General features: G+C 54.5%; 1 protein-coding gene across 4 annotated transcripts; it reads left to right on the forward strand.

The window, feature by feature from the left end:
• The first annotated feature begins 2,752 nt into the window (after positions 1–2,752).
• REPIN1 (replication initiator 1) lies at positions 2,753–11,716 on the forward strand. Of its 4 annotated transcripts, none has more exons than XM_061587009.1 (4): positions 2,753–2,857; positions 5,067–5,193; positions 6,499–6,603; positions 8,613–11,716. In XM_061587009.1, exons 1-4 carry the CDS (start codon positions 2,789–2,791, stop codon positions 10,097–10,099), a joined length of 1,788 nt encoding a protein of 595 aa, XP_061442993.1. In that variant the 5' UTR covers positions 2,753–2,788; the 3' UTR covers positions 10,100–11,716. The 4 variants fall into 4 exon arrangements, with proteins under 4 accessions (XP_061442993.1, XP_061442991.1, XP_061442994.1 ...); XM_061587007.1 differs by having other exon boundaries at positions 2,774–2,905; XM_061587010.1 differs by lacking the exon at positions 2,753–2,857 and adding an exon at positions 2,950–3,384.
• Positions 11,717–12,576: the final 860 nt, after the last annotated feature.

A 12,576-nucleotide genomic window follows, 5' to 3' on the forward strand; every position in this document is an offset into this window, starting at 1 on the left:
GTGACACTCTTGTGCCTTTTAACATCTGTGTGGCAGGCAGAAATTATGATGAACTAAAAGTGCGTTTGGATGAACTTGAACTGAACTATTCTGTTCCTTTTTAAAATGAACTTTCCAAGCACTGCTGGTTACTAACACAATCCTCTTCGTCTTATTTAGAAGTAAGTAAATCCCACTGTGTTCTGTGAGGCTTACCCATGACAGCAGGCACAGGCCTAAAGCCTTTTGTAGTGCCTACCTGTGAGTTTCCAGCAACTCCCTCACCGTGTACGTGTGTGTTTGTGTTTAAACAGGATTGGGAGACCATTACTGGATGAGCAGAGATGTAGGTTTCTGTTCACTACTGAAGAGGTACGACTTAACTGTGTGTACATTGATGACAGCATAGGGCTACAGCTTGGTTAGGTGCCAAGTATTACTAAAACTGCAGTGTTTTAACTGTCCACTATTTTTTCTTTTGCAAATGAGGACAGAGAAAGAATGAGAACGGGTGGAGGCCACACAACCTTTCTCCCATCACAGAAGCGACTGCGAAGGCAGCCAGAATGCTTTCTGAACCAAAGACACTACAGTTTAATTAGGTGATATATGCAGATATGTGGAATGCTTAAGTATCTGCAGTATGTTTGGAAGGGAGGAGAAAACCCAAACGTGGCCACTCCCCCATGAGCTTATTGGCCACACCCCCATAATCGCCCTACCTGGTCTGGCAGCCATCAGCTGCTACTAGACACACATAACCACCGGTGTTGGAGTCAGGACCAGCAGGAGGGAGTCTTGGTTGTGGACTACTTGAAGGCACACAGTGGGCCTTTCAGGGAGGGAAAGAGGACACAGAGGGCCTCATCTGGCTGCCAGGCTCTTACATCCTTAATGGCCACCCAAAGAACCGGAGCAATCAGGGTGGCAGTGTTTGCCAGGTGATCACGCAGTGAGAGCGATGGCCCTGAATCCCTTGCTGTGCCTCAAAAGACACTGAGTTGCAGCTCTTTTTCTACTCTACAACCTTGCAAGGGATTGTGGGTGTGCATCTCTGTGCAGTTCAGCTACTGAAGGCTGTTCCTTGCGCCCAACCTGTCTGTGTAATATCTTGCTCATGGTGGATCTGTTGGCAGAGGCACAGCCTAGCCAAAGGATGTCTCTGTTTTCTGCTGTGTGTCTGTTTCAAATGGAGCGAATGGACTGAACACTAAAGTCAGGATCATTCAGACCATGGCATTTCTGATTTCTATGTATGGATGTGAAAGTTGGACAGTGAAAAAAGCGGATAAGAGAAAAATAAACTCATTTGAAATGTGGTGTTGGAGGAGAGCTTTGCGCATACCATGGACTGCAAAAAAGACAAAGAATTGGGTGTTAGAACAAATTAAACCAGAACTATTACTAGAAGCTAAAATGATGAAAATGAGGTTATCATACTTCGGACACATCATGAGAAGACATGATTCATTAGAAAAGACAATAATGCTTGGAAAAACAGCAGGGAGTAGAAAAAGAGGAAGGCCAAACAAGAGATGGATTGATTCCATAAAGGAAGCCACAGACCGGAACTTACAAGACCTGAACAGGGTGGTTCATGACAGATGCTCTTGGAGGTCGCTGATTCATGGGGTCGCCATAAGTCGTGGTTGACTTGGAGGCACATAACAACAACGCTGTTTCAAATGTCTAAAACAAAAGCAGTGCCCTAACCCCCCCCATGACCCCCCTGGCTGTCCAGTGCCCACATAGCACAAAAGATGCAGCCTTATCACCTGAGCATATCCTTATCCTTTGGTACATAGTTTGACATTGAAAGGAGATGCCACTGATTTTAGGCTAGGGTGGCAGATGTTCCCAAAGGAAGAGGATTGCTGTTTCTCCAAGAGCTTTGAGGAAGACAGAATTCCCACAGGTTTGGCTTCCCTTATCAAAGGATGGCAATGACTGCATAACCTGCATGTGAGAAAGCTCTTATAGGAGATGAAGGTTTGCCCTGGAAAAAAGATGGACACCCTACCTATGCAGGCATTAAGATCTGATGGACGTAATTAACTGGCCCATGTTGGGAAGCAAAAGTCCCGCAGTACAAGTATGGTAGCCACAGATGGGTGAACTCGGAAAGGTCCTTGGAGCTTCTGAGACCAGGATCTTACCGCTGTCTCTTTCCTCTGATATTGACCCATCCCCCCTCAAATCTATTTTCTGAGTGTCTTTCGGAAAGGTGTGTTGATGCAGGCCTGGCTGAGAGTTGGTGCTTCGTAGAGGCTGCCGGCTGAGAGTAAAGTCCTCCGTCCTTTTCCCCACTGAGATGTCATCTTTGTATGCAAATATTAATCACCTTTGACTATTAATTAGAACCACCCTTCCGACAGGGGATAACAGTTTAAAATTTGAACCACCTTTCCCTATGTGTGTGTCTGCGTGTGTGGAGAATCTATTTTGTAAAGTAAAAAGGACACATGGGCAAAGGCTAAAAGGTCCTTTTTCTTTTCCTGACTGACAGATTGGGCAGTTTCACTGTTCCTGTCTGGAGGGGAAAACAGGGTGAAGTATGCTGGCGCTTCATGGTTAATGTGATGGCCAGGAAGGCGAACTTGGCTCCTCTGCGCCTCCTCTCAACTGAGCACCCTCACCCTGTGCGGCATCACCCTGGCTCTGTTGCAGCCACCAAGTAGGCCGCCTGTGCAAAAAAAAAGGCCCCTCCTTTTTTTGGTGCAGCTCCCTCTGATGGAGCCCAGAGCAGGTCGGCTGAGCAAAACCAACCGAGTTCCCCCCCCCCCCCGGCCGTCACCGTAAAGGCGAGCAAATGAGGTCCAGCTCCCTGCAGGAAAGAGGCACCTTCATCCACACACAGATATTTGCAGAGGAGGGCAGAGTAAGTTTCCTCTTCCCGCCCCCAACCAGTCCCCATCAATGCCCCACGGTGAGTGATTTCTCCGCAGCCAGCTGGACTGGCCCTCTTAGCAACGCGGAGCCGCCGCCGAGGAGGCCGGTGCAGGGCCTCCTTGGGGCGGGAGCGCCTGCCTGGCCGCAGGGCGACCTTCCCCTTTTGCGCGCGCGGCCCCCGCCCGGCAAGGCGCCTTGCGTCGGCGGGGCTGCTCCGCGCGGCTGAACTACACTTCCCGGCGTGCCGCGCCGTCGGGGCGTAAATCTTCAAAGGCTAACAAAAGAGCAGCCGGCGGAGCTGACAGGCGGCCGGGAGCGCAGCGGCAGCAGCTGGACGCCGCGGCCCCGACCTGCCGCAGCCCCCGCGGCCTCGGGCCCAGCCCCGCTCCCGCCGCTTTGCCCTGGGGACGCGGGAGGTGAGCCCGCCGGCGCCTCGCGCCAGCAAGCCTCGGCGGCGGGCTGGCGCTCTGCTCCCGGGCGCCCCACGGAGAGATGGCCGGGGGAAGCCTCGCCCAGGTAGGCCCCTGGAGAGCCGCGCGGGGGCCCTTGGATTTGGGCCCTGCCCCCTTCTCGCCAAGGGCTCCGGGTGGGTCCGAGAGCCTCCGGGGAGCGCCGCGCGTCGCCTCCGGCAGGGTCAGATGCCGCCAAGGGCGCCCCCCCCGCCGCCTTGCAAGAGAGCGGGTGCCGCTGGCGCCGGCCCTGAGCCGCCCTCCCCGCCCCCGGCTGTTAAATGCAGCTCCGGCCTGCCTGAAAGGCCACGAAGGGAGAGGGCACACGCCCCCCCCGCTGCTTTTTGCAGCACGGGGGCACTCGGCAGCGCCGGCCTCAAGGCAATTCCACCCCGGGGCAAAGCTAAAATGAGAAAAAAAAAACCCCATGGCCGGGTCCCGGGGCAGCCTGGCGCTGGCGGAGCTTTTTAAGGGAGGCGCAGGGGTCGCCTGTGGGGCCCAATCCACCCCGAGGCTTTCCTGTGCAAACCTTTCAACTTAACCGGATGGATTGTGCTGGCCGTCAGGAGCCCCGTGTGGGGCGCTCAGATGGAAGGAGGCACCGGGCGACCTTTCAGAAGCAGGGACCCCCCCTCTGCCACCCCCCGTGCCAGGGACGGGTTCCCTAAAGCCGTGGATTCCATCTCCTTTCCTGGTAAAGCATCCATCTGCCACCATCTTTACGGAGGTCTGGTACCTTGCAGTGCTGTCACATGCGGCCAGGCCAGGGCAGATCAGGAAACAAAAGAGGGGGGGGCTTCCTGTCATAAGCACGGAAGCCCCCCCTCATGGGAAACCTCCAGCACCAGGCAGGCCGAGTTAATTTCCAGAACCCCAGCACAGATCCGTCAGAGGGACTGCTTAAACATTCTTAATGCCCTGCCTGATAAAGTAAATGCATCTTTTGGGGGGGGGGGGTTGCCTTTTTTTTTTTTTTTTAAAAAAGCAGAAAAAGTTGTCTGGGAAAGGCTTAAGAAGCCCCCCTCCCTGCGTGGATCTCTACCCCCCCCTCCCCGCAGCCTCCATAGCTGCATTTTGTTTGTTCAAAAGGTCAAGGAAATCCAGACTGGCAGCTTGAGTGCCACATGCTGGCCATTGTTATGAAGTCTGGGGCCGTGGCTCAGTGGCAGAGCTCGCGCTTTCTATACAGAAGGTGCCAGGTTCGATTCCTCCATCACCAGGTAGGACTGAGAATGTCCCCTTGTCTGAAACCCTGGAGAGTCACTGCCTGTCAGTGTAGCCAGGACAGAGCTAGATACGTCTAGTGCCTCTATAGGGCAGGAGTAGGGGACCTTTGGCCCTCCAGATGTTGCTGAACTACCATTCCCATTCTCCCTGACTGTTGGCCATGCCTGCTGGGGCTGATGGGAGTTGTAGTCCAGCATCATCTGGCAGGCCAAAGGTTCCCCATGCCTACTATAGTGGTGGAGCACCTGTGTGGCATGTAGAAGGCCCCAGATGGAATCCCCCGGCAGCATCCCCAGGAAAGGGCCAGGAGAGACTCCTGCCTCAAACCCTCTGCGAGAGTGGGCAGTCTGTCCTCCGATGCAAATAGCTGCGCCTGAGCGCAGTTTGCGTCAAAGTGGCCCCTGTGGCCTCTGCCACGTGTTGTCCTCCCACCACACAGAATTGGTGATCAGCAGGAAGCGAGGGGAGGGGCGGCAGTGGCAGAAGTGGGAGGTGCTGAGAGGGGGCTGCTCCTCGTTGCAGGTGCCCGTGGCCTTTGAGGACGTGGTGGTCTACTTCTCACCCGAGGAGTGGGCGGAGCTAGCAGAATGGCAGAAGGAGCTTTATCAAGACGTAATGGCTGAGAACTATGAGCTGGTCTCTTCGCTGGGTAAAGTCTATATGCCGGCTTCTGATTTCCTCTTTGGGGCAGCTTGTGGGCCTGAGAGGGAGTTCTCACCTCCTTGGAATCGGAAAGGAGGCTAAATTGTTTGATGCGTGGTGTTGTCACCCACCCTGAGACCCAAGGATGGGGGCAGGTTAGAAATCCAAACGGAGAAGGAAGACGACATGGACCCCCCAAACCCATCTAAGGCACTTCACCCTTTCCGAGTGAACACCTGTCACTTGGAGACTCACTTGCTAAAATCAGAGGGGGCGGGGAATTGGCATATGAGATGCGGCCCCCACCCTGCCAGGGATGGTGCAGACGGATTAGTAAAGCCGGCGGCTGGAACAGACGAGGCACAAGACTTGTTGGTGGGTGGGGGGGGATGGGAGGGGAGGAGAAGGGGCACCGCTCAGTGGTAGAGCCTTCCTGTGCAGGAGGTTCCAGGTTCAGACTCCGGCAGCATCTCCAGGTAAGGCAGGGAATGTCCTGGAGATTTCCTGCCAGTCACTTTGGGCAATACTAAGCTAGATGTCCCAAGGGGCTGGGTTAGTAGAAGGCAGCTTCCCATGACGTCCTGTCAAAAGCTTTTGGGGTGTGACCCCTTGGCCCTTTCAGCCAGTGGCAGCCGCACTTCTTAGCAGTCTGGGTGGACTTCCAGTCCTGGCCGCCCATGATTGCTTGGGATATGTCTGTGGTCAGGCCCAGCTCTGGGAGCTCAGCTCTGTCCCTGCAGCTCTCTTGGTACCCCCTGGGCATGCCCAGCCGCACAGCCTACCCAGGGGCTCTTTTGGAATGCCAGCAAAGAGCTGGCAACTGGAGAGTTGGGCCTCCAGCACCCTCGGTGGCGCAACGTGTCTTGTGAGGGATCCAGGGCTGCACCTCTCAGATTGTGTGGTGGTCAGTGGCGGCTGGCGGCTCCAAGTCAGTGGGGCAGCAGAATCCGCTCCGAGTTTCAGTCGGAAGTTTCAGTTTCCTTGAACATTTGGAGTAAGGCCGAGAGTGGATTCCGCTGCCCCACTGACACGGAGCTTGTGCTGGTGTTGGTGCTGCTTGGGAAGACTGGAAAATATTGTTTGGCCTTGCACCCAGGAGCGCTGCCACGGATCGGTTGATCAAGCAGGGAACCAGAGGTTTCCCCCCATAAAGCCAGGACCAAGAAGAGTGGTTGCTTTCAGAATCGCACACACCGCTCTGGCGTTTGGCTTTCCAGGAGAGCGAGCGAGAAGGGCATCCGATAAATCGCCCAAGCCTGAGCTTGCTCCCCGGTTGCCCCTCAAGCTCCTCATCTTCTTCTGTCCCTTGCAGAATGCCTGCTCGCCATCCCTGAAGTGCTGTCCCGGCTGGCGAGAGGGGAGGCACCACCCACCGCTGCAGCCCCCCCACCCCCTGCAGGAAACACTGACTCCCCAGGTAAGAGCTGGTGAGGTGGGGGCTTCTTGAGACAAATCGGGACAGGCCGGGCTTTTCCAGGACTGTGCTTTGCCCAGGGCTGGGGGAAAGGGTGGGTCACGCCGGGTGGTGACCTTGCGCTTCCTCTCGCCTCTTCATGGCAGGTCAAGAAGGAGATCCCCGGATCTCTTTCCAAATGGGTGAGGACCCTTTTTTCAGCCCAAGGGCCGTATTACCTTTTGGGCAACCTTCCAAGGGCCAAGACCCAGTGCTAGGCAGGGCCAGAGGCAAAAGTGGGCGGGGCAACACATGCAAATTATATCTCTGTACGGTATGCCAGTGTGGCATAGTGGTTAGAGTGTTGGACGCTACGACCTGGGAGACCAAGGTTCGAATCCCACACAGCCATGAAGCTCACTGGGTGACCTTGGGCCAATCACTGCCTCTCAGCCTCAGAGGAAGGCAATGGTAAACCCTCTCTGAATACCGCTTGCCATGAAAACCCTATTCATAGGGTTGCCATAAGTTGGAATTGACTTGAAGGCAGTACATTTACATTTTTTTTTCTTCAGGCTAGTTTCTACCTGCACTTCCCCACCCCTCCCTGTCCCCCATTCAGACAAGCAAGAGGTAAGGTCAGCACTGGCGCACTTGTTCCAGCCAAGGACAGTGTGGGGCTGGCGAGAGGTGTGGTTTTAGGGTCAATTATTCACAAGCGCAGAGCGGACATGATGGGGCATTTGTACAAGTGTCGCCTTCGCCAATTGCAACCTTCCTCTTTCAACAAGCCTTTTAAGTAGAGACCTTATCCCAGTCTTCGTCTGTGTTGGAATTGCTTTTTAAGATATTCTTAAACGTTCTTTTTTAAAAAATGTTTTTAATATTAGACAATGTTTTGAAAGCTTTTTTTAAGAAACGTTTTTAAAGATGTTTTAATTTGTTTTAAAGTTCGTTTTTATGGTGTTTTAAAGTTTTTAGAGCTTTCGTTTGCCACCCTGGGCTGCTGGCGGGATATAAATAAAGTAATAAATAAACAAATAAACATCCTGCAGAGATGTGTTTGTATCCCTTTTGCAGTTGGCTGGCACCACCATGTCTTGAGGGACAAAATTCCATAGTTTAAATTGCATAGTTTCTATAGATCAAATTTGGTGCGACTGTGGTTGTGCCATGTCAAAGGCTCCTTCCCTCCCATTTATTTGCCGACAGCAGCAGGAGAGGAAGGGTGCTCTGCCTCCAGAGTCAGGGACAGGATGTGAAGACCAGTTGCCACTAGCCGCAGGAGGGGAGACTGTTCTTGCACTCAGGTCCTGCTCCCAGGCTTGCCATAATGGGCATCCGGTTGGCCACCATGAGAACAGGATATGCTGGATGAGATGGGCCCCTTTTGACCTGATCCTGAAGGAAGGCTCTTCTTATGTTCTTAGGGATGGGGGGGGCAACTGAGGAGAGGCAGAAGCTAGTGCTGGAATATCTCCGTGCTGAGAGGATCTGCCACCAGGTGCTGACTGCAGAAGGTCTCCTTCCTGAAGCTGGTGGTTTTGCACTCGGGGCATCTGGTTGGCTGCTGTGAGAACAGGATGCTGGACTAGAATCATAGAATTGGCCATCCAGTCCAACCCCCTGCGCAATGCAGGAATCCAAATCAAAGCATTCCCAACAGATGGCTGTCCAGCTGCCTCTTGAATGCCTCCAGTGTCGGAGAGCCCACTACCTCTCTAGGTTATCGGTCTCATTGTCGTATGGCTCTAATAGTTAGGAAGTTTTTCCTGATGTCCAGTCGAAATCTGGCTTCCTGCAACTCAGTTCCTGCTTTGGGGCATCTGGTTGGCCACTGTGAGAACAGGATGCTGGACTAGGTGGGACCCCTTTGGCCTGATCCAGAAGCAAGGCTCTCCCCCCCCCCACTTGGAGGGGCTAGGTAGGAAGCCCAGGGAGTCTGATGTGGCTTTCCAGATGCGTGCTGAGATGAAATGCAAAGGGATGCACCTGCCTTAATGCCTTTTCATTTCCCCCTTGCCTTCTTGCAGTTGATGGAGCTGTGAGCGAGGAGCGGGATGAAAGGAAATCTGACGCTTTGCAACACCCTCATGGGCCTGATCCCGACTTGTTGAAGGGGACTCGCCCTCGCCACTCCAGGACTGCAAAGAAGGGCCCCAAGAGGGCAGTGGCATCTCAGGCCGGGCAGAAGCTGGCAGGGGCAGGCCAGGGCCCCAGGGACAGCAGCGCCCCGAGGCCAAAGACCCGGAAAAGGGAGAAGCCTTTCAAGTGTCCCAAGTGCCAGCGGAGGTTCCTGGGCCGCCTCGCCTTGACCGCCCACCGGCGCCTGCACGTCCGCAAGTGGCCCCGGATCAGTCCCCAGAGTGCGGGGCGCTCCTCCCACACGCCGGACATAGCCGTGCCGCAAGAGGGCCAGCTGGGCACCGGCGCCAGCCCCTTCCCTTGCGGCCAGGGCGAGGGGACGCTGCCCTTCTGGCCTGAGATGGCCTTGCACCAGCAGGCCACCATGGCCCACAGCTTCAACCCCTGGTCCCTTGGGTACGGGCCCCAACCCTTGCCGGGCCATCAGGCGCCAGGGCTGCATGGCAATGGGGAGTTTATCTGCGACCAGTGCGGGTGGAGCTTCCACGGGTGGGAGGAGCTGGTCACTCACCAGATGGCCCACATGGCTGCCGAAGGGATCGCCGGCTCCGTGCCCAAGGCGGGGGCCCTTGCCCAGCTGGCCGGCGACAGGCCGTACGCATGCAACCAGTGCGGGAAGAGTTTCCGCCACAAGCCCAACCTCCTGGCCCATCGCCAAGTGCACACGGGGGAGCGGCGCTACCAGTGCCAAGAGTGCGGCAAGTCCTTCGGCAGCAAGGCTTACCTGGCCTCCCACCAGCACATCCACACCGGAGAGAAGCCGTACGTCTGCGGCCAGTGCGGCAAGAGCTTCCGCCACAAGCCCAACCTCATCTCCCACCAGAAGATCCACACCCGGGAGCCCCTGCCGCAGAGCCACCCGCTGGATGCCTTCAACGGGGAGTCCTTCCAGAGCCACCGCCCAATGGCGGATCCCCTCGGCCTGGAGGCGTTCCAGCCCCCCCGTCCCCCTGTGGACACCCACCTGCCTTGTGCCCAGAGCGACACCCCGCTGCCCAGCGCCCTCCCTTCCCCGCAGCCCCAGCTGGCGGTCGACCGCCCCTTCGTCTGCCCGGTCTGCGCCAAGCAGTTCCGCTGCAAGCCCTACTTGGTGGCCCACATCCGCATCCACACGGGCGAGAAGCCCTACGCCTGCAGCCGCTGCCCCAAGCGCTTTTCCCAGAAGTCCAACCTGGTTTCCCACGAGCGCCTGCACACGGGCGAGAAGCCCTACGCCTGCCCGCTCTGCCCACGGGTCTTCAGCCAGGGCTCCAACATGCGCGCCCACCAGCGCAGCCACCGGAACATTGTCACTGGCGAGACAGATGCCTGCCTTCGCCAGGGCTATGTGGTGCGACAGGCTCCGCCGCCGCAGCCACCACCGAAGCCGAACTAGGGCTCCGCGGTTGGTTCCTCAACAGCTGGCCTGGCCCCTGGTCTGCACCAAGCCACTGCCTCTTGCCCTCCGTTGCCGTCCAACCAACCCTTCCTGCGCACTGTGCGTCCCTGCGGCAGTGCATGCACGCAGCAACTAGAGGTTTGCAAAGGCCACCCCCAAAGAGATTTCCCAAGTCTTATTTAAATCCCGTGGAATTCCTGCAGATGTCCAGGCAGAACAGGCCATCTCTCCCCCTCCACCACTACCACCACCCGGCCTTAACTTTGGCATTTTGCTTTGGCAAATCTAGCCCTCTCCTAAGAAATCCCGCAAGGCAGGCGAAGGGCCACAGGGCCCCTAACTCTGCGTTCAGTCGCTGGAAAGAGAGTTGCCAAGCCTCAGGCCTCCCTGGAGACTTTGCCTGCTGTCCCAGATGTGCAGGGGAGAAGCTGTGTCCACTCAGCAGTGAAGGAAAATGCACTCTGCGCATGTTCAGAAATATTTTCTTTTATTGTGACTTCACATGTTTCAACCACGGCATCATCACAGGTCCTGGGAAAAAACCCTGGCCCAGAGGGTAGGAGCATGTCATTAAAAGGGGGCCGGAGGCCCATCGTTCAGAAGCTGAGCACATCTTCAGATGCGGAGACTTCCCAGTTCACTCCCTGGCATCTCCAGTTTAAAGGATCTTACTCTGGGGAGCCAGGCGGGGGGGCAGTGCTGAGCTGAATGGCCCAATGGTTTGATTCTGTACAAGGGGAGGGTTCATTTGCCCACTGTCTCCAGTCAGGGAGAGGAGGACTCCTGCAGCCTTGCCAGTGAAGCCTTGCAGGGAACCGACCTGAGCTCTGGCCTCTAAAAATAAAAATCCAGCCCTTCGCTGCTGCTCTGCAGGCAGGCAGGTGCCCATGGATGTTTTCATGCCTGGGCCTTGGCAGAATTTGGAACAGGGATGTGCCTGTGGACAGAGAGAGGAAGATGGCTTTTTGACTCACAGCTGACACAGCATGATGGATTTTCACAATTACAAGCAGGCCTATTTGCCAAGATTTTGGTCTGTGGAAAGAAAATCCACACAGAATCGGGCAAGAACTTTGTTTAGGATTGCAGCTTAATTTTTTTTTTTAAAAAAAAGAAGAAAATAAGCATGCTCCTAGTCCTCATCATTGTGGAGACAAATCTGAAGAAGTGTAAGTAGTCTCTGCACGAGGTTCAGATCTGTGGTGAGGGGCTCCTGGGTCTTGCATGGTGACCTGTGGCACCCTCCTGCCTCGCAGTTCTGCTCTCCTCTCGCCTCCTCACCACTTGCCCACCTTTCTACCTTCTCTTACTTTTGCTGCTGCATCACTGCATGCAAATGGAGCAACTTGATCAGCTTATTTGCATACATTTGTTTTATTTGGCATTATTTATATCAGGGGCAGGATTTGGATTTGGGATTGTTTTTGGTGAAGACTTGTGAAAAGGAGATCGGATCCTGAACTACTAATGCTAACTTAAGGAAATGCTGTAACAAGACTGCTCTTTTTGAGATGCCCTGTTTTAGACACAAGCAGGTTACACTTTCCATTTTCAACCAATTTCCTGTTGTGTACTCTTTTAAACAAATAAAGCAGTAGATGTTAATTTTAAAAACTCAGCTCTTTGCAGTTCCCTAACTGTTGCCACTTGAGCTCTCTCTTTTCAAACCGTGTGCGTTGAATTAAAGCACCCAGCGTGGGCCATATTTGTTAAGGACTGGGCGTTGTTAGACGACCCCCTGTTCCACAACAAAGCTACAGTTCCCAGAGTGGTTTGACAATTATTGATTATTATTTATTTATTAAATTTGCTTCTATCCCGCCTTTCGGCCAAAGGCCCTCAGGGCAGCTTGCAGAGAAAAAAAATTAGACACAAGTATAAAGGTACAACAATAAAGGCAATAAATTTACAAAAGTTAAATAACCAATAACATTATTAAGGGGGGGGAAATGTCCAAGAAATCGGGTCTTCCCAGGAAGCTCTGGGGATTGTAGCTCTGTGAGGGGAATAGGGGGTCTCCTAACAACTCTCAGCACCCTTCACAAGTTACCCTACCCAGGATTCTTTGGGGGAAGCCATGACGGTTTAAAGGGGAATAATAATGGAATGAATGTATCGTGCAGATGGGGCCCTGGTGCCTTCCAGCTGTTTTGGACTACAACTCCCATCAGCCCCAGGCAGCATGGCCATATGATGCTGAGGATGATGGGAGTTGCAGTCCAAAACAACATCCAGGAAGGCAGAATTAAAGGTGGGATGGGGAATATCTGTGGCCCTCCAGATGGTGTTGGACTTGACCAGCCTCAGCCAGCATGACCAATGCTTGGGTATGATGGGAGCTGTAGTCCAGCATCTGGAGGGTTGCAGGGTCCCCCTCCCAGAATTGAGTGAAGTGTTTCCCACTTGCCACTGAAATGATAAAAAGGCCTCTCTTTAACATGAGGAAATAGAGTGAGGCGATGGGAGCGTGTGAG

Source organism: Rhineura floridana, chromosome 10, assembly GCF_030035675.1.
Source record: "Rhineura floridana isolate rRhiFlo1 chromosome 10, rRhiFlo1.hap2, whole genome shotgun sequence".
Taxonomy (NCBI): Eukaryota; Metazoa; Chordata; class Lepidosauria; order Squamata; family Rhineuridae; genus Rhineura; species Rhineura floridana.